The sequence below is a fragment of the Mesoplodon densirostris genome, chromosome 10, assembly GCF_025265405.1.
Source record: "Mesoplodon densirostris isolate mMesDen1 chromosome 10, mMesDen1 primary haplotype, whole genome shotgun sequence".
Classification (NCBI taxonomy): domain Eukaryota; kingdom Metazoa; phylum Chordata; class Mammalia; order Artiodactyla; family Ziphiidae; genus Mesoplodon; species Mesoplodon densirostris.
In genome coordinates this window covers 73431678-73458324 of record NC_082670.1, presented here as the reverse complement: position 1 = coordinate 73458324, position 26647 = coordinate 73431678, and the positions used below count along the sequence as shown (strand labels likewise).

General features: G+C 57.3%; 1 protein-coding gene across 2 annotated transcripts; it reads left to right on the top strand.

Annotated features, from left to right (window-relative positions):
- The first annotated feature begins 4075 nt into the window (after positions 1 to 4075).
- On the top strand, positions 4076 to 21181 carry LOC132497284 (twinfilin-2). Of its 2 annotated transcripts, none has more exons than XM_060110344.1 (9): positions 4076 to 4267; positions 7960 to 8037; positions 10278 to 10456; positions 10872 to 10967; positions 11201 to 11305; positions 11454 to 11579; positions 12273 to 12423; positions 12540 to 12661; positions 18028 to 21181. In XM_060110344.1, the coding sequence occupies exons 1-9, from the start codon at positions 4243 to 4245 to the stop codon at positions 21115 to 21117; spliced, it is 3972 nt and encodes a 1323-aa protein (XP_059966327.1). In that variant the 5' UTR covers positions 4076 to 4242; the 3' UTR covers positions 21118 to 21181. The 2 variants fall into 2 exon arrangements, with proteins under 2 accessions (XP_059966327.1, XP_059966328.1); XM_060110345.1 differs by lacking the exon at positions 18028 to 21181 and adding an exon at positions 13103 to 13710.
- The last annotated feature ends 5466 nt before the right edge of the window (positions 21182 to 26647 follow it).

Below are 26647 nucleotides of genomic sequence, written 5' to 3'. Positions count from 1 at the left end.
CGGAGCCTGTGCTCCACAACGGGAGAGGCCACAACAGTGAGAGGCCTGAGTACCGCAAAAAAAAAAAAAAAAAAAAAAAAAAGATGGAAACAACCCAAATATCCATCAACTGGATGAATGGATAAACAAATTGTAGCATATACGCACAATGGAATACTATTCAGCCATAAAAAGGAACGAAATGCTGATACATGCTACAAGGTAGATGAACCTCCAAAACATTATATTAAGAAGTCATATACAGGACTCCCCTGGTGGTCCAGTGGCTAAGACTCCATGCTGCAAATGCAGGGAGCGCAGGTTCGATCCCTGGTCAGGGAACTAGATTCCAGATGCTGCAACTGAGAGTTCACATGCCACAACTAAGATCTGGTGCAGCCAAATAAATATTTAAAGAAGCCATACACAAAAGGTTGCATATTTTATGCTTCCATTCATATTAAATATCCAAAATAAGTAAATCCATAGAAAAAGAAGAGTAGCCCCTGCCCGCCTCAACTAGAGAAAGCCCACGTGCAGCAACAAAGACCCAATTCAGCCAAAAATAAATAAATAAATTTATTTATTTTTAAAAAAGAATGTTTTGGAACTAGACAGAGGTGGTGGTTGTACAACTTAGTGAACGTGCTGAATTGTTCACTTTAAAATGGTTAATTTTATATTATGTGAATTTCACCTAAATTTAAAGGGGGGGAGGGAATATACAATAATTTTGTAGATATTGTCCTACATGAAGGTTGCACCAGTCTATTTCCCTATCCTTTGACCATTGCAATTTTTTATTAAAGTTTTTAATCTTTACCTATAAGTAAAAAATATGCAAGTCTAGTTTGATTTCCATTTATCTTTTTAAAATTAATTAATTAATTTTTATTTATTTATTTATTTTTGGCTGCATTGGGTCTTCGTTGCTGTGCGTGGGCTTTCTCTAGTTGAGGCGAGCGGGGGCTACTCTTCGTTGCCACACACAGACTTCTCATTGCAGTAGCCTCTCCTGTTGTGGAGCACAGGCTCTAGGCGGGTGGGCCTCAGCAGCTGTGGCATGTGGGCCCAGCAGCTGTGGCTCGCGGGCTCTAGAGCACAGGCTCAGCAGTTGTGGCTCATGGGCTTAGTTGCTCTGAGGCATGTAGGATCTTCCCGGACCAGGGTTCAAACCCATGTCCCCTGCATTGTCAGGTGGGTTCTTAACCACTGTGCCATCATGGAAGTCTCTGATTTTCATTTATCTTAGTAGGAGAGGATAACCAACTTCTCACAGGTTTGAGAGACACTATTTGTAGTTCCTTTTCTGTAGATGGTCTTTTTGTATCTTGTGCCCAGTTTTCTACTGGGCCATTGGTCTTTTTCTTATTGATTATGAGAGCTCTTTATATATTAGGGAAATCAGCTCTTTATTTTGAAATGACTTGCCAGTACATTGTAGCCAGTTACAGTTTTATGTTTGTTTTGGTTTTTTTTTTTTTTTTCCGGTACGCGGGCCTCTCACTGTTGTGGCCTCTCCCGTTGCAGAGCACAGGCTCCGGATGCGCAGGCTCAGCGGCCATGGCTCACGGGCCCAGCCGCTCCACGGCATGTGGGATCTTCCCAGACCGGGGCATGAACCCGTGTCCCCTGCATCAACAGGCGGACTCTCAACCACTGTGCCACCAGGGAAGCCCTGTGTTTTGGTTTTGATGGTGGGTTTTTCCACCTAGACTTTTTATTTTTAATGTAAATAAATGTTTTTTTTCTTATGGTTTCTGGGTTTGGTGACATACTCAGAAGGACTTCTCTACTCTAAGATTTTACAATCTTCTCCCTTTGTTTCTTCAGTATTTTTATAGTTCACTTTAAAAAAAACATTTAAATCTTTGATCCACCTGAAAAATATATGTTCCAATAATTTCAATGGCTGACTCTTTGTTGAGAAACATCAGCAAGAAAGGAGCAACCAACCTGCTCCTGGACACTCTGATCATCCCTAGACTCATTTGAGGAGCTGTGTGCAGCTTTCTCATCTTTCTGCCTGAAACCAGATCTCAGCCAGAGATGGAGTCTGTTTGGATATTCCACTGGTCCTTAGGCTCCTCGCTTGCATCCTAGGCTCTGAAACTGCGCAGGACTGGGCTCCAATCCCAGTCTCCCAGGAAGTTCCTTTCTCTGGTTAAACCCTCATCACTCAGGTGTGAGACAGTGATGGAGGTGATGAGGGCCACTGCCCAGCAGGATTTCTCATCCTTTGTTCCAATTTGAGTAAAGGAAACTAAGGTTCTTGGGGACACTCACTACCTTATGACTTTGATCAAATCACTTTCTCTCTCCAAGCCTCAGATTCTTCATCTGTAAGGAGACAGTAACACCTACCCTGTAGGGCTGTCATGAGGATTAAGTAAATGTGCCCAGTCATAGTTAGTGTGCAACACAAAGACTCCTAGTTCATTCAGACACTTTTTTTATTTGGCAAATATTATCGAGCACCTACTAATCCTGGGCACTGTTCTAGGTGTTGGGGATAGAGCAGGGGCAAAAATTTAATGACTGGTGGGGGGAAGACAATAAACAAATAAGCAAGTAAATATATGAATCAGGTAGTGATAAAAACAGAGAGAATGATGCAGGGTGGGGCCAACCAGGTATCAGGGGAGACCTTGATGTTAAGGTCTTGATGTTAAGGCCATGTAGTTCACCCAGTGATGGACATTTTAATAGGGAACATAACCTTACTATTTTTCATCAATCTGTTTTCTTGGTTAAGTCCTTTTCCCAAGAGGTCAAGGTTTTTATGGTTCTGTGGAATTGCCAAGTGTTCTTGTGGAGGTGGCCAGGTCTGAGAGTTGATGTAACCAGTGGCTCTGTGTTGTTGGCCTCATCAGGGCTGTGACAGATCTCAGAGTTGGGGGCACTTGCCTACGAACTGTTCTCCCAAGGGCTGGCTGCAGGGCTGCACATGGTTTTTATGTTCCACTGTGAGTGCTAGGGTGGCCATGGTGAGCCTACTACACAGGCCCAGTCCTCAGGGCATGCACAGGAAGATGAACAAGAAAACCTTTCAATTTTGTGTGAGTTGGACTCTCAGGAGACAAGAAACCCAGGGTCTGGGGCACACAGAGGAGGGCTCAATTCTGCCTAGTTAGGGTGGGGTAGAGGGAAAGGGAGCAGGGAGCTCAAGCTGGGGCTAGATAACAGGCAGGCCACATCATCCATCATCAACTCTCAGCAACCCCAGCCCCCAAAGCCCGCCTCCTTTCTAATCCTCCCATCCAAAGTCCCAGGACAGGCTCTGATTGGACAGACTGGCGTCATGTGCTCATCCTGACTCAATCACAGTGGCCTAGAAGATACATTATGTTGGTAACAGCAGGCAGGGGCTGATGCCAGAGAAGGCAAGTCTGCTGTGTATGGAGCCAGAAGTTGATTAGGAGTTGGGAATTTTCTCAGACTCATCAAGCTCTGACCCTCCTTCAACCTCTGGGCCTTTGCACACGCAATTCCCTCTTCTCAGAAAACTTTTCCTTCGCTCTACCAGGCTTTCCTCCAGGTCTCCGCTCAAATATCACCTCCTCCTAGTGGTCTCTTACTCTGCACAGGGCGCTCGCAGCCACAGACACAGCTCATCTGCTGACTGCCTAGTAGAATGTCGGTCTGGGCTCCCACTGCTAGGGCAGGGCCTGCGGGCCGGGACGCCTCGAGGAGCCCAGGCCCCCCAGGAGGCGCTCAAGAAACGTTTCAGAGGAAAGGGATGCCACTCAAACACACGCGCGCCCATGCACACACAGACCACACCCGCCCCCCGCCCGCTTTAAGGCCACAAGTTGGGGTACGCGTGGATCCCACCCACCTACAAACCCACCTGGCCGGAACTCACGGACACACCCCAGCCACAGACCACTCGGATCACGGTGCACATGCTCAAACACGCGTGCGCCCACACACGCTCGGTCACACGCAGGCCCTGTTCTCGGCTACAAACAGGGCACGCGCAAGCGCGCGGACAAGGCGATCAACTCTGTCGTGGGCCCACCCGAAACCAGGCGCCCACTATGCGCACGCGCGGCCCCGAGTCCCCGCCCCCTCCGGGTCTCGCCCGTCAGGGGCGGGGCGCTCTGGGGGCGGGTCTGCGGCACCGCCCGGGAAGCTGCGCGAGGCTGGGCGGCCGCCACCACATCTTCCTACTTCTTTTCCTCCTCCGAGTCCAAGCGAGCCGAGCCGGGCCGGGGCCAAGCCGAGGGCTCCGAGGGCGCGGGCGGAGCGGGGCACAGAGTCATGGCGCACCAGACCGGCATCCACGGTGAGGGCAGATGGCTGACGGGCAGGGGGCCGAGGGTCAATGCTCGCGGCTGCGCCCCCTTGCTGGCTCTCGGCCCCTGTTTCCTCCCCGGCACCAGCCTGGGGAAGCTTCCTGTTCTCTTTTGCAGCCGCGGGTCGCCTGGGGTGGGCACATCTTGGTGGGATGCGCACTTACTGTGCATAGTTGAGGGTGGGCGTACATGTACGCACACAGCTGGGGTGGAAGTATCGGTGTTCGCATCTGGGGGTGGATGTGCCTGTGTGTGCCCATCTATGTATTTTTGTTCTTTTCTGGGGGTGGGTGTACCCGGATGTGCACATCTGAGGGAGTGTGCACGCATGTGCGTGTCTTGTGTGTACAGTCCTGTGTGTGCACATCTGGATCTGACTGCTTGTGTACATCCAGTGCACATGCACTAATGGCTGATTGGACACTGTCGCATGGAATCATCTTTAGACATCAGTGTTTCGTGACTGTGTGCACATGTCTGTGGGTGTCTGTGTGCGTGTGCACAAGTTGGGTGCATTTCAGTGTTCATTTGTTACCATGGATGCATGTATGGCTCGTATTGGTTTGTCTGTGTGAGGAGGGGGCCCTGACCTTGGGCTCCTCCTGGGACCCTCACAAACTAGGCTGGGAAAAACCTGGGACAGGTTTTTTTCTAAGTGGGATGTGGAGAGTCGCCAATCTGACCTTGACCTCTGATCTCCCTGCCATTTTCCACTCTGATCTCCTGAGTCTGCCCCAGCCAGTGCTGGAAGGCTCCTGCTCCAAGCTGGAGGCAGGGAAGAGGGTCCTGACCCTAGAGATTCTAGGCTAGCTCCCCCCACCCCAAGCTTCTCCAGCCCAGAGCATCACCCTCCTCCCGCAAGGGGCCGGTTTCCTCCTTATACAGGATGGGGAAGAAGCAGTGGCCAGGAGCCAGGTGTCCTGACCCTACCTGGGCCTCAGTGTCCTCCTGTGTCACTGGCCTGGGAGGGCTGCCTGGCCTGTGGGGAAGGCCCAGATAGCCCAGTGGTTTGGCTGTCAGCCACTCCTCCCACCACATCAGGATCCCCTGCCCTGGGCCATCACCATCAACCAGCCTGACCGCCTGGATCTCTGCTTGTGGTTGTGGCCGCTTGGTGGCTGGCCCTGAGAGGGTTTCCCTGGCCACACCCCACAGGACCAGAAAAGGCAGGGGCCTGGGTCTGGGCCAGCCATTCTCCAAGAAGAGCTGGAGGGGTGGCTTCATGACTCAGCCCCACAGAAGGGAACAGCCCCTCACCCGACCTGCCCCTTCCTTCCCCTTTGTCTGATCATTGCTGCTGCCTCCAACTGAGAGGGGATCAGAAGTTAGGGCTCCTCCTCCCCACTGTAGGCTGACCGGTCCTGTGGCCTGGGCCCTTCCTCACTCCCTCATTTCGCATATGCTGCGATGGGCCTGCCTAGGGGAATCTGAGGGCCGAGCCCCCCTCCCAGCCCTCCTTCTGCCTGGGAGCAGCCCACTCCTTCCCATTTCTGTCCTGAGGAGGCCGCAGGAGAGATCACCCTGGATGCCCAGGTGCCAGCCCTGACCTGGCCATAGGTGTGGATCTGCTGCCTCAGAGTTGGGCAGGGGAGGGACCTGTAACCTGAGGCTTACTGGGAGGGGGGTGGGAGTGGGGGACATGAATCTTTGATGATAGAGGCTCAGGTGTCCCAGGCCTGGCCTCTGGATTATTGATGGTGGCTGAGGAGGCATGGAGGGGGATGTCTCTTCCACTACTGGGGTGTCACTTTGTCCTGGTAACACTAGAAGGGGCGTGTCAGCCTCTCCCTTGGGAGAGGTCTGAGCAGGTGGAAGTGACAGCTCAGCACGGCCTGTCCCGCCGTCATTACAGTAATAATAATTAATAATTTCTGGGACTTCCCTGACAGTCCAGTGGTTAAGACTTCACCTTCTGCTGCAGAGGGTGCAGGTTCATTCCCTGGTCGGGGAGCTAAGATCCCACATGCCTCAGGGCCAAAAAACCAAAACATAAAACAGAAACAATATTGTAACAAACTCAATAAATACTTTTAAAAAATGGTCCACATCAGAAAAAAATCTTAAAAATATATTAGTAATTGTTATTAGGAGAGGCTCTAACCGTGTGAGGGGTATTAGCTCCATGTTATAGATGAGTTTGAGGTTCAGTGAGGTCAGAGGTCACAGCTAGCTATGGGAAAGGTGGAGCCCCCGAGGTCAAGCTCTTCATCAGGGACCTGCTTGGGGTCCGCTGAGGGGCAGCCCTGTCCTGGCCCAGTGGGGCTGTGTCTCCATGCCATGCTGCTCTCAGCCCCAAGGGCCTGCCGGGCTTAGCTGGGACCCTGCCCACCCAGTGGCCTTGGAGGGTGGTACACAGCATGAGGTCTCAGGCTCAGGGTCACCCTGCATGATGGGCACCTGAGGACATGACCAGAGTTTGTTTTCCTAAAGGCCCCCCCCACCCCGCCCTCGAGCTGCCGGGTCTGGGCCCTATAAATATTCTCTGACCTCAGCCGTCCAGCTGTGTTCCTGCAAAATTCTCCTGACCCCTGGGCAGCCCCAAGGTCATGCTGGCCTGGCCCTGTGCACCCAGAGACCCAAGTAGGTCCTTCCCAACTTGGACCTTGGTTTCCCTCTCTGAACCACCAGTGGATCTGTGACTTCCATGGTTCCCTAGCTCTGACCATGATCCTCACTTCTGCACTTGGGTCCTTGGTCACTGGCTGTCACCTTTCAGGTCTGTGGCTCAGGGACCAAGACAGGGTCTGTTTTGGGGAGACCCTGAGAGTCACTCCTCTTTCCAGCTGCCTGGGGGTGGAAGCTTATCGCCCCCTGGCAGGGCTGTGCCAGAGCTGGCCTGGCTCCCCAGGGCCTCTCAGGGTTAGGCAGCGTGGCTGGTGGGCTGGGGCTGGGTGTGCATGCATGTGTGTCAGTGTGTACCTCTATTTCTGTGTACACTTTGTACAGCCACTTGCCTATACAAACATGTTAGCCATGCTCTGCATTTGCCTGTGTGTGAATTTATTAGCACCCTGGGGACCTTATCTGTGTGTGTGTGTCTGTGTGTTTGCACGTTTAAATGTGTGTGTCCATTTATGTTTGACCAGTTGAGTGGTGTGTTCATGTATGAGGGCGTTTGCATTTCTGTTCCTCTCTTTGTCACATAGTGTTTATGTGTTTCGTTCACACATGCTGGACTGAGTATGTACCCATTGGCACGTGCAACATGCAATGCATGCGTGTGTGTATGCACGTACACGTGTGAGTAGATGTAGTGGGCAGTGCGCATTGGGAGCAGTTGTTCTTGTATTTCTGTCTGTGGACATGACGGTGCTGGGAGTGTCCCAGGCCAGCTCTGTGCTGGGCCTTCTTGGGGGGCAGGGGACAGGAGGGGGCCGTTCACTCTGGCTGGTTTGGCCTGTCCCAGAGCCCGCCCCATTCTCGGGTGGGCTGTCCCATCCCCGTGTGCCCTGTCAACAGAGGCATCCCAGCCAGCAGGCCGCCCGCCTGCCACCTCTGCTGGCTAAATTTGGGAGCTTGTGTTCAGCGGCTGTCTCAGGTTCCCAGTCACATGGGGGGCCGTATTTAACCCAGCTCCCAGCTCCGCCACCAGACCCCCAGGCCAGAGCGGGCCCTGAGTGTGTTCCTGCCCACCGTGCTCCCTCTGTCTGCTCATCCTCCACCATGTTTCTTGTTCTGGTAGCTACCGAGGAGCTGAAGGAGTTCTTTGCCAAGGCGCGGGCTGGTTCTGTGCGGCTCATCAAAGTCGTCATTGAGGACGGTGAGTGCTTCCTGCAGGCGAGGGTACAGGCTGGTGGCTGGACCCCGCTGCTTCTCTGGGAGGTGGGGGACATTGGCCTCCAGCCCCCTCAGGACCTCAGTTTCCCATCTGGAAATGGGAGGTGTCTTGTAGGAGAGCGTTGGAGGTGGGCATGGTCATTCTGCCTGTTACACTGAGCAGGAAGCTAAAGCTGGGGGGATATCAAGGAGAGCCCTCCCCAGGGGGTCCCGCCCAGCCTCCCCAGAGGCTCTGTAGTTGGCTGTTGGCTTAGTCAGGGGGCTGAGCTGGGTTAGGGGGTGGCAGGGGATGAGTAAGGCCAGGCACTGCCCCGTGTGGCTAGTGCCACTCACCTCCCTGTGTGATCGGCAAGCCTGGCCTCGCTTGGCCACTGGCTGGGGGAGATTCCTAAGGAGAAGCCAGGGCCCTGCCCTTGGGAAGTGCCCTCACAATGGGGAGAAGGGACTCGTGTCAGCCTCTTTGAGAGCAGGACTAGGGGAATCCGGGCTTGGCTAGGCCTTGACCTGGACCTGGGATTCCTGGGGCTTCCACAAGGGGAGGTGCTGGGGATATAGGGGTTGGGGGGCAGGTGAGCTTGAGCTGAGACCTGAAGTGGGGAGGGGCTTTGAGGAGGTAGAGGATTAGACTGAGGCTTGGGGGGACCTGGGGTAGAGGACAGCTGAGGGGCTGGCCCTGGAAGTAAAGGGTACAGACTCCAGGACTGGGGGTGGGCCGGGCCGCCACGAATCCTTCCAGCCCTTCTTGGTAGCCATGCAGTAGTGGGCCCTGCTGGGGGCTCCCCGAATGGGCTTGGTGCCCAGCTGACTTTTCACACATTGAATTGGGTCAAAGCAGAAATTCACCCCAGGCTTTAGGGCCAGAGTTGTGCTGGGCTTTGTCCAGGGTCCCCAAATTCAGATGCCCTCAGAGGCTGGGTCAGGGTCATTGGGGTAGGTCAGCCCCCTGGACCCCTCCAAAGAAGTAGACTCATGGACCCCAGTCCTCAGCCTTCCCTGTCGCCTCCCAGACAGGTCGTCCCTGTAGATGTTTACCAGGAGGAGTCTCTAGGTGAGCCCTTACCTGCATTCAGCATTACAGCTGTTGGGGCACCTGGGAGTGCCCAGGAGGGTCCAGGCCTCCTGACAGGCAGCCATTGCCCAGCTCCCACTGAGTGTGGCTTGATCTCCTGATTTTTCTAGAGAAGCCATGAATTCCACTTCTTATGTGAAACTTCCCAGTTTGAAAAATGTTGGCAACACATTAAACAACTTGGGCAGTGCTGTTGGGGTCCAGTCGGCCCATGACTGCTGGTTTTCAGCCTTGATCCCATCTGAGCTCTGGGAGGATAGGTGAGGAGGCCAAGGCCAGAGGGAGGTGGCCTGGCTTGTTGGGACTCCTGGACAGCCAGGCCCCTTGCCCCCATCAGGAGGGCCTGGTGGTCAGGTGCCGGTACCCCCTGGCCAGGCAGTGATTGTCCCCTTGCCCCAGTTCTTCCTCTAGCCTGGGCCTGTGCACATCTGGGCTGGTGTTCGGTGCCACACTGAGGCCCTGTGGGCTGATAGGTCAAATGTATGTCCAGCCTCAATACCCCATTCAGCCACTTGGCCCCAGGCATTTAGAGGTTGGCTGCTTTTGATTTGTTACTTTTGGGGAAGCTGCATCTGGTGGGGGGCAGCAGGGTAGCTGTTTATACAGTGTCTGGTAAGAGCCCCTGTCTCCCTCTTGCCCATGTGCCTTTGCGCCTGCAGATCCCTGTGGCCTGAGGCTGTGATCCCACTTCGCATAGCACATTTGTTCTGAGAAGGGTGTTCTGGGGGGTCTGCTGGAGCCCCAGGCTGAGGGAGGAGGGGGCAGGAGGTAGCCCAGTGGGGCTGTGTGCTGAGGAGCTGTGCAGTGGGTCTGAGTGTGTGGGTGTCTGTGAGGGGTCGCGTTGTCGATGGCTGTGGGCATGTGGCTGTGTGTCTTGGTGCGGTTGCCTGTGCTGGGTCAGCTGTGGGCATGTTCTCGAGACCATTTCTGTGTGTGTGTGTGTATGTGTAGAGGGAGCGACCTTGGGCTGGCGGCTGTGTGTCCTCATTCACTCATGACTGAGTCACACAGACAGCCTTCAGGGATGTGGTGGCTCCAGGGGACGGTGGGGTGGGTGGTCAGTGGGTCTGAGTCACCGCCAGAGGACGAGGCCCACAGTCACAGGTGGGTGTGGGACATGGCTACTCCTTGGCTCACCTGGCCTCTGCCCCCAGAGCAGCTCGTGCTGGGTGCCTCGAGGGAGCTGGTGGGCTGCTGGGACCAGGACTATGATGGGGCCGTGCTGCCGCTGCTGGATGCCCAGCAGCCTTGCTACCTGCTCTACCGCTTGGACACGCAGAACGCCCAGGGCTTCGAGTGGCTCTTCCTCGCCTGGTCACCTGATAATTCCCCTGTGAGTCTTAGGGACCCCTGCCCAGCCCCCAGATTGGAGGAGGAGGGAAGCTGGGTCTGACTGAGATAACACAGCCCTGCCCCAAGGAGTCTGAACAGGGGAGACATCAGATCCTGCTCTAGAGGGTACGAGAGAGCAAGGGATGAGGTCCTGCGCTTGGGGCCTCGGGTCTCTGAGAGCCTCCCAGCCAGATCAGCCTGGCTCTGGGAGGCAGAGGTTGGGCTGGACAGCGGCTCCCCCTGCTGTCTGAGCCGCCCTACTGCAGCCTCGCCCCCTCTGCTGGGTGCTCTGCTGCGCTCTCTGCTGGGTGTGTGGGCACAATGAGGTGACCAGGTCCCCACCCAGAGGCTCCTGCCTGCTCCTGGACGGGCAGCCCTGCCTGGAGGGGTCTCATGGCTTGGCCCCCACCCTTCAGGTGCGGCTGAAGATGCTGTATGCAGCCACACGGGCCACAGTGAAGAAGGAGTTTGGGGGCGGCCATATCAAGGATGAGCTCTTCGGGACTGTGAAGGTAGGCCCCCTCCCCTGGGCGCCCCTCGCCCCTTCAAGGCCAGGATCACTAGGTTGCGGTCATGGACCCACAGAGGGTGAGGTGTTATACAGGGTCACAGAGTAAGTGGGTGCCAGGCTTGGGGATGAGTAGGGAGGGCTGCGAGGGTCCAAGGTCTGCAAGCTGGGGTGCTTAGTGGGCTTCTGCCAGCCCACCCCAAGGTGCTCATTTGTGCCTCTACATCCACCGGCCAGGATGACCTCTCCTTTGCTGGGTACCAGAAGCACCTGTCATCCTGTGCGGCGCCCGCCCCGCTGACCTCAGCCGAGAGAGAACTTCAGCAGATCCGTATTAACGAGGTGGGTGCGCTGGACAGGGTGGGCAGAAGTCCTGGCCCGAGGCCCTCGAGGTCACATCAGGCTCTTCTGGCCAAGCCTGTGCTACCCAGGTGGGCTAAACCCTGGTTTGTGCAGGTGAGGGCCTCACTCAATGTTCATCTGTCCCCAGGTGAAGACAGAGATCAGTGTGGAGAGCAAACACCAGACCCTGCAGGGCCTGGCCTTCCCTCTGCAGCCTCAGGCCCAGCGGGCACTTCAGCAGCTCAGGCAGAAGACAATCAACTACATCCAGCTGGTGGGTGCCCGTTCCCTGTCCCAGGCACACACTCAGGGTGTGCTGCACCTCCACCCTGCTCCTGCGCACACGCATGAGCTCACTTCAGCTCACCCACGTACTGGTGGGAACACGCTGCCCTCCATCCCTGCCTGTTCCCTACAGTCGCCACGTGTGGTGGCTGCACTCTGTTCCCCTGCCCTGCCCTGCCCGGCTCACCCACAGGGACTCCTGTGAGACACTGTCCCTCAATCCGCCCTCCACGCTGCGTACACACATCACCCCTGGGTTCACCCCTCAGCCCTGAGGCCCTTCCTGTCCCAGACTCCCTCAGCCCCCTGACCACCCCCTTTCCCCAGCCAGGGTCCCTCTGCCCCAGTGGTCCAGCCTGCCCCCTTTCAAGCAGAATGGGTCCTCAGCTCTGAGGATAGGCTGGCCCAAGGGTGATGCCTCCTTGAGGTGAAGGCCCTCGCCACTGTCCTGTCCATTGTCCTTGCTGGGACTTGCTCCTCTAGCAGAGTGTTCAAAGGGGCAGAGTTGGGGCAGCGCCCAGGAGTGGCCTCTTCATAGGGACCCGCATGGCAGGACGGGGGAGGGGAGCCCCGGGAGAGGGAGATGACAGCAGGTTCCCACCTCAGGGAATTCTTGTTGGCGAGGGTGGGCCTGGGCCCTCCCCCGCGTGGTGCCCTCATGTCTCCCCCTGCCCCTCGGCAGAAGCTGGACCTGGAGCGGGAGACCATCGAACTGGTGCACACAGAGCCAACGGACGTGGCCCAGCTGCCATCACGGGTGCCCCGAGATGCCGCCCGCTACCACTTCTTCCTCTACAAGCACACCCATGAGGGTGACCCCCTGGAGTCTGTGGGTGAGTGGCCACAGCAGGGCTCCCGCGCTGGCCCACAGCTGGGTGGGCCGCCTGCAGGGGCCATGGGGCAGCGGGAGTCCCAGGCCCGCTGCGGCTCACCTCCCTGTTCTCCGCAGTGTTCATCTACTCGATGCCCGGCTACAAGTGCAGCATCAAGGAGCGCATGCTGTACTCCAGCTGCAAGAGCCGCCTCCTCGATTCCGTGGAGCAGGACTTCCAGCTGGAGATCGCCAAGAAGGTGGGCACCCATTCCCTAGGGCCTCGCCTCCCAGGGCCCTGTCACCCCACCCTCCACGTGGGGCATCAGGGTCCCGTGACAATGGCAGAGCAGGGGCATTGTTGCCCTGTTGGTTGGATGGGGAGACTGAGGCCCAGGGGATAGTGTGCATAGCCCAGGCCGCCCAGGTAACTGATGTCTTGGAGAAGCCCCAGCTCTGACACCCATGTCTCTCCTTTTCCTGGGTCTGAAAGGCAGGTAGGGGGTGACAAGGCCTGCAGGGCAGCAGGCCCTAGGCTCTGTGCTCCTGGAGGTGCGTTTCAGGTGGGGATCTGAGAGGACACCCCAGGGCTAGAGTGAGAGAGATCAGGGGGGTGCCCCAGGAGTGGGGGGTGACCAAGGGTGGTGTGTGTTAGGGCCCTCCACCCTTGGAGTGACCGACCACTGCCTTGCCCTGCACAGATTGAGATTGGCGACGGGGCGGAGCTGACGGCCAGCTTCCTCTATGACGAGGTGCACCCCAAGCAGCACGCCTTCAAGCAGGCCTTCGCCAAGCCCAAGGGCCCCGGGGGCAAGCGGGGCCACAAGCGCCTCATCCGTGGCCCTGGCGAGAATGGGGACGACAGCTAGGTGGCGGGACCCGAGCCCTGCTGGCATGTGGAACTGTGGGGCTGCCCCTACCCCACCCCGACCCCATCCCCGTGGCCACCTCCCTCCTTCCCAGCCTGGGCTCTGGGGTGACCTCCTGTGGGCAGGAGGGCTGGTGAGTGAACACTCTTGCAGCTTCCGAGGACCACTGGGCTGGCATTTTGCGACCCTCCCCCACTGCTGTTCCTGCCTCTCTTCCATGTGCCCAGGGCATCTGGGGACCCTGCCCAGCTGGTTCAAGGGGCTGGGTGGGGGGCCTGGCATGAACCTGGCCCCCAGGGGAACTGAGACTAGGGTCCCAGCATGGCCCAGAAGCCTTTGGCCACAAGGGGTGCGGTCATTCGGGGCTGGGGCAGGGGGTCATTGCAGGACGAGATGGTTGAATGCTGTATTTTTTAAAGAATAAAATATTTTTAAATCAACAGCTGAGTCTGGCCCTGAGGGGCCATCTCTGGCACCGGGAATGGGGAAGCCCTGAGCATAGAACTGTCCCCTCCCAATGCAGAAGGGGCCTGTTGGCCTGCTAGGTGGAGCCCCAGCCCTCCCGGCTGCAGATGTGTGGGAGAACCTGTGTTCCTGTGTATGAGGGCACAGCGTGAAGAGGCCGGCTTGTCGATGGGAGCTCCATCCAAGAGGCAGGCACACCTCTGCTGTGATATAGGGGATCTGGGTGGATTCGTCTTCTGTGGCTGCTGTAACAAAGTACCACAAACTTAGTGGCTTAAAACCACACATTTATTCTCTCACGGTTCTTAAGTCTGAAATGAGTCTTACAGGGCTAACGTCACAGTTTTAGCAGGGCTGTTTCCTTCTGGAGGCCTCAGGGGAATCCATTTCCTCACCTTTTCCACCTTCTAGAGGCCGGTTGCGTTCCTTGGCTTGTGGCCCCTCCATCTTCAAAGCCAGCGGCATAGCATCTTCTCTCTGATTCTGCTTCCCTCTGCTTCCGTGGTCATATGGCCATCAGTAGTCAAATCCCCTCTGCCTCTGTCTTACAAGGACACTGTGATTGTATTCAGATAATCCAGAATACTCTGCCCATCTCAAGATCCTTAGCTTAATCCCACCTGCAAAGTCTCTATCACGTAAGGGAACATATTCACAGGTTCCGGGAATTAGGACATGGACCTCCTTGGGGGCCTGCCACACTGAGTAAGATCTGTCCACTAGGTTTCCCGGCTGCTGTGGGGCTGAGGCATGGTGGCTGTTTCCGTGGACCTCTGGATCTTGGTGTCTCCAGCCCGTGTGTGCATGTGCAGACTTCACTGTCAGCTCATTGGCCCTCTCTTGGGTACCTGCGTTCTGCCCCGAAGGGCCTGGGTTTCTGGTCCCAGGGAGTCTGGGAGAATCTCCCTCAGGCTTGGGATTCAGCAGGAACCAGAACTTCATTCTCTGCCTCTGAGAAGTGGGTGGAAGACCCCTCCCATCCTGGGTGGGAGTTGTGCAGGGGTGGGGACATGTGGGGCTGATGATGGATTCAGCTGCTGGATGGGCACCGTCCTTTTTCTTGAGAGTGCATCTTGGGCTGGGACTCAGGGCAGTCCCCATCCCTGGGGCCTCTCTCAGCCCCTACTAAAGCCCTTATTTATTTATTTTTTTAAATTAATTTATTTATTTTTGGCTGCATTGGGTGTTCGTTGCTGCGCGCAGGCTTTCTCTTGTTGCGGCGGGCAGGGGCTACTCTTCGTTGCGGCGCATGGGCTTCTCACTGCAGTGGCTTCTCTTGTTGCACGGGCTTAGTTGCTCCAAGGCATATGGGATCTTCCTGGACCAGGGCTCAAACCCATGTCCCCTGCATTGGCAGGTGGATTCTTAACCACTGCACCACCAGGGAAGTCCTAAAGCCCTTAGAATTGTAGGGAGGAGAGCTGGAACCCTAGCCAGAACCCAGAGAAGGAGACCTGTCCTTTCTCGCCCCGAACACTGGTTCTCAGGTGAGCAGGAAGACAATGCCATCGCCCTCAGACTGCTAAACCACCTGGGCCTGTGCACCAGCTGGACGCCTGGCAGCTTGGTGCCTGCCTGCCATGACACCCATCCAGACGTGGGCACAGAGAAGCACAGAGAAGCTTCCCCCTCCCAGCAGAAGCCCTATTTGTTCTGTCATTCACTCATTCATTTAACCATCACTCAGAAACACTCTCTGTGCCTGCCCAGGGCTGAGTGCTGGAGACCCATGGATTCAGCAAATATTGAGCACCTACTCTGTGCCGGGTAGGGCTCTGGGGACACAGACAAAGAGATCCTTGCCCTCAAGTAGCTGACATTCCAGCGGAGGAATAAGAGAATATACAAGAAACCATGAAAAATCAGTATTATGGTGTGTTAGCAGGTAAAAACTGTTAAGGACAAATTACGTAAAAGAGCTCAGGAATACCCAATCTGGGGTAGGGGGTTTATAAGAATGTCAGAGAAGGCCTCATTGAGACGGTGATGTGTGAGCAGAGACGTAAAGGTGGTGAGGGAGGGGGCTATGTATCTGGAAAAAGCTTCAAGACAGAGGGAACAGGGACTCCCTAGTGGACCAGTGGTTAAGACTCCATGTTCCCAATGCAGGGGGCCCAGGATTGATCCCTGGTCAGGGAACTAGATCCCTCATGCTGCAACTAAAAGATCCCACACGCCACAACGAAGATCCTGTGTGCCGCAACTAAGGCCCAGCGCGGCTAAATAAACAAACATAGCACATTCAAAGGCCCTGGGGCAGGAGAGTACATGCGTGTGTTCAAGCCACAGCTAGAAGGCCAATGGCCGGAGACTGGTCAGGGAGGCAGTGGGAGGGCAGCAGATACCATAGGACCTTGCTGGCTATGCTGTAGACTGGCTTTGACCCCAGAAAGGGCCATGGAGGCGTCTGAGCAGAGGAGGGACCTAATGTGACCTAAGGGTCCAATGAGAATAAGCTTTGGGGCTTGAGAGCAGAATCAGGACAACCCTGAGGAGGCGATGACTGCACTGGTCTAGGCAGGAGGTGATGGCGGCTCAGACCAGGCTGGTGGACGTGAAGGTGGGGGGCAACGGGCAGATTCTGAACCTGGAGCCAGCAGGACTTGCTGAGGGTCCCGGGTCACCTTGAGGCTTTGGGCCTGAGTGATCTGTTAGGATTACCTGGGTCAGAAGGATCATGTGAGGAGAGCCTCAGGGGAGGATGAGCCGGGAGGTCTCAGCTGGCCCAGCCATGGGCTTTGTTCTCTGAGGGTGTGTTGGGAATGCAGAGGAGGCCCTGCTTCTAGAGGAAGTGGCAGCTACAGTGGGGCAGGTGAGCCTGGGCAAGGCCAGTGCTGCCCTCCGACCCTGTATGCCAGGCCCGGCCCGGCACACAGCCCTGGGGATGGGGCTGCAGGGCAGGAAAGGGCAGTGTGGGAGCTGCTGGCCTGAGAGTGCTGCCTGGGGGCAGGGGCTGAGCAGGCCCGGGCGTGGGTGTCAGCAGCCCACCCAGGTCTGGCACTGCCCCTGATTCCACTCTCTCACTGACCTTAGACTGGGCTCTGGGTGGTTGTTTCTCCCCAGACTTCTCAAAGGACCAGTGTGAGGCCCATGTGGGATGTGGCAGATTCTTAGGACAGGCTGTGGAGAAGAGGGGTGGGGGGGAGAGTGGAAAGAGGAAGAGGTGAAGGGGCCGGCTGCCACCTGACTATGCAAATGGCCTCTGACTCATTGCATCCCCCTACACACACACCCCTGCCCTGGGCATGGGGTGGGGGAAGGAAGGGGGCTAGGTTATTGCGAAATTCTCACTTCCTCTGTTCCCCAAGCCGTCACCACGGCAAGGGGCTGTGAGTGCGAAGCATCCTTCCCTGCAGCTGCTGCCTAGTCTGCCAGCCAGACCCTCTGGAGAAGCCCCCATTCCCTGTCATGGTAGGACAGCAGCCCTCAGTCCCCAGGGAAGGGGACAGTGGGAAGTGGTAGGGAGAAAGGTGGGTTTGGTGGCTGCAATGGTGAAAGGGACAGTCACCCAGGTGACCCTGGGGAAACTCACGGAACCCTGAAGACATCAGAGCAGAAGACCTTCTCTGAGCCATGAGACACAAACCCATTGCTTGGGTGAGGAGGCTGGGGCCTAGGGCTGCGCTCAGTGGTGGTGCTGGGCTGTGAGCAAGGGGAGCACCCAGGCTGGGCCCTGTCTGCCCTTTGCTGCCCAACCTCCCCTCCAATCCGTTCTGACCCACAGCAGGTTGAGTGCTTGGGCTGGGTGAGGTGGGCAGATGGGGAAAGAGCTGGACAGTGCCCACCCTGGCCAGGGCCCTGGGTGGTAGACAGCCTGAGCCCCAGCAGGAGACCCTCATTCCCACCTCTCGGCCAAACAGAGAGGGAGGGCTGGGGGAAGCCTGGTAGAAAGCAGAGGGAGATTTTAAGGGGGCTGGAGGGAAGGGAAGATGCCCCCTCGCTCAGGAGGAAAGAGAAACCTCTGAGGAACGGAAGGGGAGAGTCAGGGAGAGCCTGGGGGGCCTGTTGACCACCTACCTGGCTCTCCTATCCAGTTGGGGTTTGGTTGAGTGAAAGCTCTAGATCATGAGTCTGGATTCCAGGTCTCAGAACCAGTTCTGACTCCCCGTTCTGAGTCAAAGGCTGGGCCTCAGACCCGAGTCCAAGTTCCCTTTGGGCCTTGGAGGTGGGATGGGCACTGGGCAGAGAAACAGGAACCTTCCTGGAGGGCTGGGAGCCCTGCAGGAGACCCCAGCGGGGGGGCAGGAGAGGTGGAGCTGGGGCCGTGCCCTCACACGGTGCCCACCCCACAGGGCCCCTGCTGTGCCCGGCACCCCCTTTCTCTCCTGGTGCAGGCAGTGGCACTGGCTGCAGCCCTGGCCCAGGGCACCCTGCCTGCTTTCCTGCCCTGTGAACTCCAGCCCCACGGCCTGGTGAACTGCAACTGGTTGTTCCTGAAGTCCGTGCCACACTTCTCGGCCGCGGCGCCGCGGGCCAATGTCACCAGCCTCTCTTTGCTCTCCAACCGCATCCACCACCTGCATGACTCTGACTTCGCCCACCTGTCCAGCCTGCGGATCCTCAACCTCAAGTGGAACTGCCCGCCGGCCGGCCTCAGCCCCATGCACTTCCCCTGCCACATGACCATCGAGCCCAACACCTTCCTGGCCGTGCCCACCCTCGAGGAGCTGCACCTGAGCTACAACGGCATCACGACCGTGCCCGCCCTGCCCGGGTCCCTCGTGTCCCTGTCGCTGAGCCACACTAACATCCTGGTGCTAGACCCCACCCACTTCGCCGGCCTACACGCCCTGCGCTTTCTGTACGTAGACGGCAACTGCTACTACAAGAACCCCTGCCACCGGGCACTGGAGGTGGCCCCGGGCGCCCTCCTTGGCCTGGGCAACCTCACGCACCTGTCGCTCAAGTACAACAACCTCACGGAGGTGCCCCGCCTCCTGCCCCCCAGCCTGGAGACCCTGCTCTTGTCCTATAACCACATTGTCACCCTGGCGCCCAAGGACCTGGCCAATCTGACCGCCCTGCGCGTGCTCGACGTGGGTGGGAACTGCCGCCGCTGTGACCATGCCCGCAACCCCTGCATGGAGTGTCCAAAGCACTTCCCCAAGCTGCACCCCGACACCTTCAGCCACCTGAGCCTCCTCGAAGGCCTGGTGTTGAAGGACAGTTCTCTCTACAGACTGGACAACAGATGGTTCCGTGGCCTGGGCAGGCTCCAAGTGCTAGACCTGAGTGAGAACTTCCTCTATGACTGCATCACCAAGACCACGGCCTTCTGGGGCCTGGCCCGGCTGCGCAGACTCAACCTGTCCTTCAATTACCACAAGAAGGTGTCCTTCGCCCACCTGCACCTGGCGCCCTCCTTCAAGGGCCTGCTCTCCCTGAAGGAGCTGGACATGCACGGCATCTTCTTCCGCTCGCTCAGCGAGACCACGCTTCAGCCGCTGACCCACCTGCCCATGCTCCAGATTCTGCGTCTGCAGATGAACTTCATCAACCAGGCCCAGCTCAGCATCTTCGGGGCCTTCCCGGACCTGCTCTATGTGGACCTGTCGGACAACCGCATCAGTGGAGCTGCAAGGCCGGCAGCCGCCTTGGGGGAGGCGGACAGTGGGCCGAAGTTCTGGCTGCCGTCCAGGGACCTCGCTCCAGGCCCACTGGACACCCTCAGCTTGGAGGACTTCATGCTAAGCTGCAAGAACTTCAGCTTCACCTTGGACCTGTCACGGAACAACCTGGTGACGATCCAGCCAGAGATGTTTGCCCGCCTCTCGCGCCTCCAGTGCCTGCGCCTGAGCCACAACAGCATCTCGCAGGCGGTCAACGGCTCCCAGTTCGTGCCGCTGACCAGCCTGCGGGTTCTGGACCTGTCCCACAACAAGCTGGACCTATACCATGGGAGCTCGTTCACGGAGCTGCCGCGACTGGAGGCGCTGGACCTCAGCTACAACAGCCAGCCTTTCAGCATGCAGGGCGTGGGCCACAATCTCAGCTTCGTGGCCCAGCTGCGCTCCCTGCGCTACCTCAGCCTGGCGCACAACGACATCCATAGCCGTGTGTCCCAGCAGCTCTGCAGCGCCTCACTACAGGCCCTGGATTTCAGTGGCAATGCCCTGAGCCAGATGTGGGCTGAGGGAGACCTCTATCTCCGCTTCTTCCAAGGCCTGAGAAGCCTGGTCCTGCTGGACCTGTCCCAGAACCGCCTGCATACCCTCCTGCCATGCACTCTGGACAACCTCCCCAAGAGCCTGAAGCTGCTGCGTCTCCGTGACAATAACCTGGGCTTCTTCAACTGGAGCAGCCTGGCCCTCCTGCCCCAGCTGGAAACACTGGACCTGGCGGGAAACCAGCTGAAGGCCCTGAGCAACGGCAGCCTGCCATCTGGTACCCGGCTCCGTAAGCTGGACCTCAGCAGCAACAGCATTGGCTTCGTGACCCCCGGCTTCTTTGTTCTCGCCAAGCGGCTGGAAGAGCTCAACCTCAGTGCCAACGCCCTCAAGACGGTGGAGCCCTCCTGGTTTGGCTCCCTAGCGGGCACCCTGAAAATCCTAGACGTGAGCACCAACCCGTTGCACTGTGCCTGTGGGGCAGCCTTCGTGGATTTCCTGCTGGAGGTGCAGGCTGCCGTGCCCGGGCTGCCCAGCCGAGTCAAGTGTGGCAGTCCGGGCCAGCTCCAGGGCCGCAGCATCTTCGCACAGGACCTGCGCCTCTGCCTGGACGAGGCCCTCTCCTGGGACTGTTTTGGCCTCTCCCTGATGGTGGTGGCCCTGGGCCTGGCTGTGCCCATGCTGCACCACCTCTGCGGCTGGGACCTCTGGTACTGCTTCCACCTGTGCCTGGCCTGGCTGCCCCGGTGGGGGCAGCAGCGGGGCGCAGACGCCCTGTTCTACGATGCCTTCGTGGTCTTCGACAAGGCACAGAGCGCAGTGGCCGACTGGGTGTACAACGAGCTGCGGGTGCAGCTGGAGGAGCGCCGTGGGCGCTGGGCACTCCGCCTGTGCCTGGAGGAGCGTGACTGGCTACCTGGCAAGACGCTCTTTGAGAACCTGTGGGCCTCGGTCTACAGCAGCCGCAAGACCCTGTTTGTGCTGGCCCACACGGACCGGGTCAGCGGCCTCTTGCGTGCCAGCTTCCTGCTGGCCCAGCAGCGCCTGCTGGAGGACCGCAAGGATGTGGTGGTCCTGGTGATCCTGCGCCCCGACGCCTACCGCTCCCGCTACGTGCGGCTGCGCCAGCGCCTGTGCCGCCAGAGCGTTCTCCTCTGGCCCCACCAGCCCAGTGGCCAGGGCAGCTTCTGGGCCCAGCTGGGCACAGCCCTGACCAGGGACAACCGCCATTTCTACAACCGGAACTTCTGCCGGGGCCCCACGACAGCCGAATAGCACAGAGCAACAGCCCAGCACGCCTCATCCCCCCACCTCGACTTGCCTTTCTGCCTGGGATGCCCCAACCTGCCTTGCCTTGCGAGACCACTGCTCTGGCTCCCTCTCCCCCGCTGGCATAGAGCAGGCGCTTAATAAATGCTACCGGAGGGCCAACAGCTAACCCTGAGCTCACTGGAGGTGGGAGTGGGAGGAAAAGGGGACAGTGCTCCAGGCCTTCCTAAAATGAAGGGGAGCAAGAGGTGATTTGGGGGTAATTGTCATGGAGAAAGAGGGAGGGCCCCACGGGGCATGGGTCCGCAGGGGAGGGAAGATGCTAAGGGCAGTTGTGTTCACTGGCATCTTTTCAGGGGAGTCTGAGGAAGGTCACCGAGTGAGGCCTTGGTCTTTCCCAGAGGCAGGCTGGGTCTTCTGCCCCTGTCAACCCCTCCCCAGATGCCCAGGCCTGCCGAGCTCAGCATTCCTCTGGAACTGGTCTCAGGATCTGCCTCCCTCACCAGATGGAACTGAAGCTGCCTCAAGGGCAGAGAACCTGCAGGCCCCCTTCATTTCTGACTGGCGCCAGATTCCTTGGAGGCGGCGGCCCTGGGGAATGTTCATTCCTAAGGAGATGGGGAAGATTGGAGGCAAGTTCAGAGGGGTGATTGCGCCCTCTGGTGGCCATTTCTGTGCTGCACCCAGGAGGCTGGTCCAGGCTGGGGAGAGGAAGGCCTGCGGGTGAATCCTGGCAGCAGTGAGCTGAGAGTCAGGGAAGATTCTAGGGTGAGCTCACAATCCATCCCTTTCTGTTTCCACCTAGAGCACATGCTGAGTCTCTCTGTTCTGACATCAAATGGACACCTAGATGAGCCGCCACCTCTCACAGCTGATTGCACTTAGGTGAGAGTTGCAGCCAGGATGGAGTGTGTGTGTGTGTTTCTAGTTTTGATACTAGATTTCAGTGTAGATTTTGGGATACTGCCAGGAGCCTTGATGCCCACATGCCCAGTGTTTGGAGACAACCTGCTCACGGTCTCCACAAGTGTTCGGGGAGTTGTGGGTCCTGTCAGGCCCAGAGTTCTTGTGGTGCTTTGCCCGGGCCAGCTGCCTCACCAGCCCCACAAGTCAGTCTGCCCTTTGAGGAGCAGAGGAGACACTTGCAGCCTCTCAGTCAGAGCCGGGGCCTGGGGCGGTGGGAGAGTGGGACCAGCCGAGCTGGCCCAGGCCAGTTTGGGGCAGCTCAGGGCCTCTGGGCTGGAAGGTTGGAGCTCATGCAGACTTGGCTAATCTTGCAGCCCTGGTGGGGCTGGGAGGCTGCTTTTGCCCTCCCTCCAGGCCACAGCTGGGAGAGAAGTATAGGTTTCCTTCTCCTTTCTGACCTGGGTATAGGGGCTCCTGCAGGGGGCTGGCATCCCCCATTATCTGCCTGCCTGAAAGAAAGACAGAGGAGGATCTCTGGCCAACCTATCAGAAGCCCCACAAGGGCCCTGACCCAATCCGGCTTCTGGAAGGGCAGGCTGAAGTTATAGCGTGGCCCCATGAGCTTCCGTGGCCCATGCCTGGGGAGAAGAGAAAACAGGAACCATCCTTCCCCCAGGCTGGAGTCTTGGGGGAGGCCCCTGCTGAGTGGCTCTGAGACAGCTCTGTCAACATCTGGAGCAGGAGGCAGGGCCCTGGCCAGGGCACCACATTTTGCATGTGGGAAGCACAGTTTGCCTGTCTCAGACCAACAGAGTCTGCCCTCGGGTAGTTCCCAGCTAGAGCCTCCACATACACGGTCACTCACTCATGCTCCCAGACCTGGTTCTTTTGGGGCTGAGGATTCAGAAGAAGAGCATTTTGGAGACGAGGCATGGGGGCTATGTTAGGAGCACTGTTGGGCTCCGCTTAAGTGAGTCTACGGGTCCATGGTGCTTGGTTCAATCTGCAGGGAAAGGCTCTGCTGCTGTCTATGGCGTCGGGGCCAGAGCCACTAACCCAGGCCCCACAGGGGGCGCTAGGAGCTGGGCGGGAGATACCGTGGTCGGGAAGGGCACTCGTGGCTGGCTCCCAGCCCTCTCCTCCACACTGCTGGACATCCTCGACACTGCCCACGGCGCAGCTCTGCAAGGCTGTGGAAGAGATGAGCCTCAGGTCAGATTACCTGGGGCGATCACCAGCTCTGCCATTTGGGTTATCCTGTGCAGGTGACCTCCCTTGCAGAGCCTGTTTGCTCATCTGAAAATGGGGATGGCCAGAGTTACTCTGCAGGCTGTTACAAGGGTTTGTGGTAATGTGTGTAAAGTCTGGGAAACCTAGCGGGTCCTTGGTGGTCATTAGTAGGCAAGGGACTTATGCTGAGGACAACTAGCTGATGTGGCTTCGAGATTTTCTCTCTCCACCCAGAGATGGATCCTCCTGAATCAGGGCCCCTGCCCAGAGCACTGAACGGGGTTTGGAGGCGAATGTGGTTGAATCAGAGGCTCGTGAAGCCGGGAGGAGGACCGAGGTGACTGCGGGCCCTGGTGTTGCCTCCCTGTGCTTCTTTGCTGTTGGGGAGCAGTGTGTGCTAGACAAGTAGAGGGCATGAGACTCAGGACAACTTGACGGGAAGAAGTGTAAATGTAAGGAAATGCTACCTGCTAAGATTCTAAGCTACAGCTCTCCCTTTCCCCTCTAAGACATTTTATTTAACACCCTAGGCTTCTAAATATTCTTGGGAAACTTCCATGACATCATACATTTTCACACTTGGATTCTTATTAGAAGCCAAGCTTCTCCTGTGTAAGCAGTTGATAAATCCATCCACTCCCTCCAGAACATTCCATCATCCTTTGTTCTCATAACCACCAGCAGCAAGAAGTTGAGCTCATGACCTTGTTGACCCAGCTGGCTCTGAGTCTTAATGAGAAGGAAGGTGGGTCTCGTTAAGCGTTCAGGGAGAAACAGGACCCAAGGTAGAGGGGAAACCACACTGGGCGGAAAGGAGGTGGAGGGAGTTCCAGGCGTGGGAACGTAGGACAATGGAAAGGCCCTGAAGGCTTTCGTGAGGGAACAGAGCTGGGAAGGCTGAGTGAGGCATGTTTCCTGAGCAGAAAGGAGGCGCGTGGTTCTGCCAAGGGGACGTGACTTCCATCACGCCCAGCGGCCTGCCCAGGTGTGTGGCTTTATCTGATGGGACCAGGACTCAGGGAGCTCTTTCAGTGCCTGGGCTGATTAGGGGCGGGGGGCCACCCCCAGCCGCCCCTGGAGCTGAGAGAGGCCAGCGAGGCCAGGAGGCTCTGTGTCCTCCGGCTGCTTGGTTGATCTTCGGCTCACCTATTCTTTCTGGTAAAGTAGCCTTGGGTGTTCTTACTGGTCCCTATTATGGGCTGAATGTTTGTCCTCCCATGGGTTGAAGCAATAACTCCCAGGTGATGGTGTTTGGAGGCGGGGCCTTTGGAAGGTAATTAGATTTAGATTAGGGCAGGAGGTGGGCCCCTTGTGGTGGGGTTAGTCATCTTATAAGAAGAGGAAGAGGGAAAGGTCACGTGCATTTATAGTGCGAAAGCAGCTGCGTGCAGGCCAGGGAGAGGGCTGTCACCAGGAACTGAATCTGCTGGCACCTTGACCGCGACTTCCAGTCTCCAGAACGGTGAGAAACAAATGTTTGTTGTTTAAGCCCCGCAGTCTGTGGTGTTGCATTACAGCTGAGACAGTCCCCTTTTGTTCACTCAACACATTTACTCAATGTCCACTGTGTATGTCAGATACTGTGCACAGCATTGGGGAGAGAGAAACAAGGAGAATGACAGGGAAACGGTCAGCAGGGGTGGTGACCAAGGCTTTGAAGGGAAGCCCGGGGGGAGGCCAAGTGATGGTGAGAGCACAGGAGGGGCTGTCTTAGTCCGGGGGCTCAGGGAAGGTCTCCTCGCGGACCCTTGTCCTGTGTGAAGAGAGGCATCCACACCATGATCCAGGGAAGAGAAATCCAGGAGAGAAACAATGGCTAACACCACCAAGGTCTGGAAGCTGGTGAGAACGTCCGTGGGTATTTGAGGCCCAGGAGTACGCTTCCACACGTGAGGCAGAGTGAACAGGTTGGGGTGGGACGGGAGATGAGGCTGCAGAGCTGGATGGGATCCTGATCCCAGAGAATGTCATCAGTCTGTGTGACAATCTAGAATTTAATGAGTGCAATTCGAAGACCCTGAAAAATTTTCTACAGGGGAGGGACAGGATGTGATACATATATATTTGTTTTTTAGGCTGCACTGCACGGGATCCTAGTTCCCCAAGCAGGGATCAAACCCGGGCTCCGTCAGTGTAAGCGCCGAGTCCTAACCACTGGGCCGCCACGGAACTCCGTTTTTTTTTAAAGCTCTCTCAGGCTGCTGTGTGGGGTAGAGGCTGGGGCAGGTGCCAGGATGATGGTGGCACGAGCAGGATGGTAGCAGTGGGAGGTGACAGGAAGTGGCCTGAGGTGTATCTTCGAGGTAAAACGTACACCACTTGCTAACAGTGTCACGCGTGGGCAGGACAGAGTTGTTTTCCACATGAGAGGCAGGAGTAACTGGGTAGATGTGGGAAGATGAGGAGAAGGGCAGGAAGGGGAGGAGTGGGCAAACCCAGGGCGCCCTCAGGAGCTGCGTGGTTCAGGTGCTTGTTTGCTGGCCCTCAGTGACGTACAGCTGGAACTGGAAACCCGGGGCTGGGGGAGATCCTGTGCAGGGAGGGGAAGGGTTACATGCAGTTAGAGATGAACCCAGGGGGCGCTCAATGTTCAGAGAAGGACCAGTTCAGGAAGGAGGAGGGCAATCAGGAGAGGTCAGTGACACGGAAGCTTAGAGTAAGCTGTAAAAAGGCCAAGGACAACCACCTCAGACACCACTGGGAGATCCAATGAAAGGAAAACAGGAGGCCACTGGATTTGGCAAGAAGCAGCAAGACGTGGCAAGAAAAGAGCGGCCTCCACAAGGAACAGGCTGAAGGACCAAGTGGGGAGGGCTAAGCAGAAAAGGGGCAGAACAGAGGCAGCAGCTAGATGGGGGTCGAGACTGAGGGAGAGCCTGTTTTATTTTTAGGATGGGTGAGAGCCTGCTGCAGGCCAATGGGGAGAAGGCAAGAGATAGTTGCAGGAATGCACGAGAAGCCAGGGGACCCAGAACACAAGGGGCACGAGTCAGAGGAAGGAGCACAAACGCCTCCACTTTGAGGGGAGGGGCGCAATCACAGGTGCAGCTGGCACTGGAGGACCTGCTGGTGACAGACAAGCCCGACTGCCCAACTTTCACAGGGAAGTGTGAGGGGGAGGCAGTGGCTGGGAAGGGAAAGTGGGAAGGGAGAAGCCACTGCAGCGCGGACTGCGCATAAGGTGTGGGGAGAGGCTCGGAGTGAAACAGCCGCCGTGTGGTGCCCTGTGGTGACTGCTCTCAGAACTGCTCAGGCTGGGGCGCAGCTGGGCCACCACCTGGCTCGCATTAAAGACATGCTAGCTTCCTGCGGACTGGGAGGTCCTGCCATCCCAGCAGGGTCTGGAGCCACTACCGGAGGACCAGGATCTTTTTATATACTTCATACATCTCAACAGTAC

What these genes read in the sequence shown, in the direction of transcription:
- LOC132497284 (XM_060110344.1), top strand. Translation starts at nt 4,243, where the DNA reads ATGGCGCACCAGACCGGCATCCACG. An exon ending in CAAAGTCGTCATTGAGGACG is followed by an intron (nt 8,038 to 10,277) that starts GTGAGTGCTTCC and finishes CTCTGCCCCCAG; the next exon opens with AGCAGCTCGTGCTGGGTGCC. An exon ending in CAATCAACTACATCCAGCTG is followed by an intron (nt 11,580 to 12,272) that starts GTGGGTGCCCGT and finishes GCCCCTCGGCAG; the next exon opens with AAGCTGGACCTGGAGCGGGA.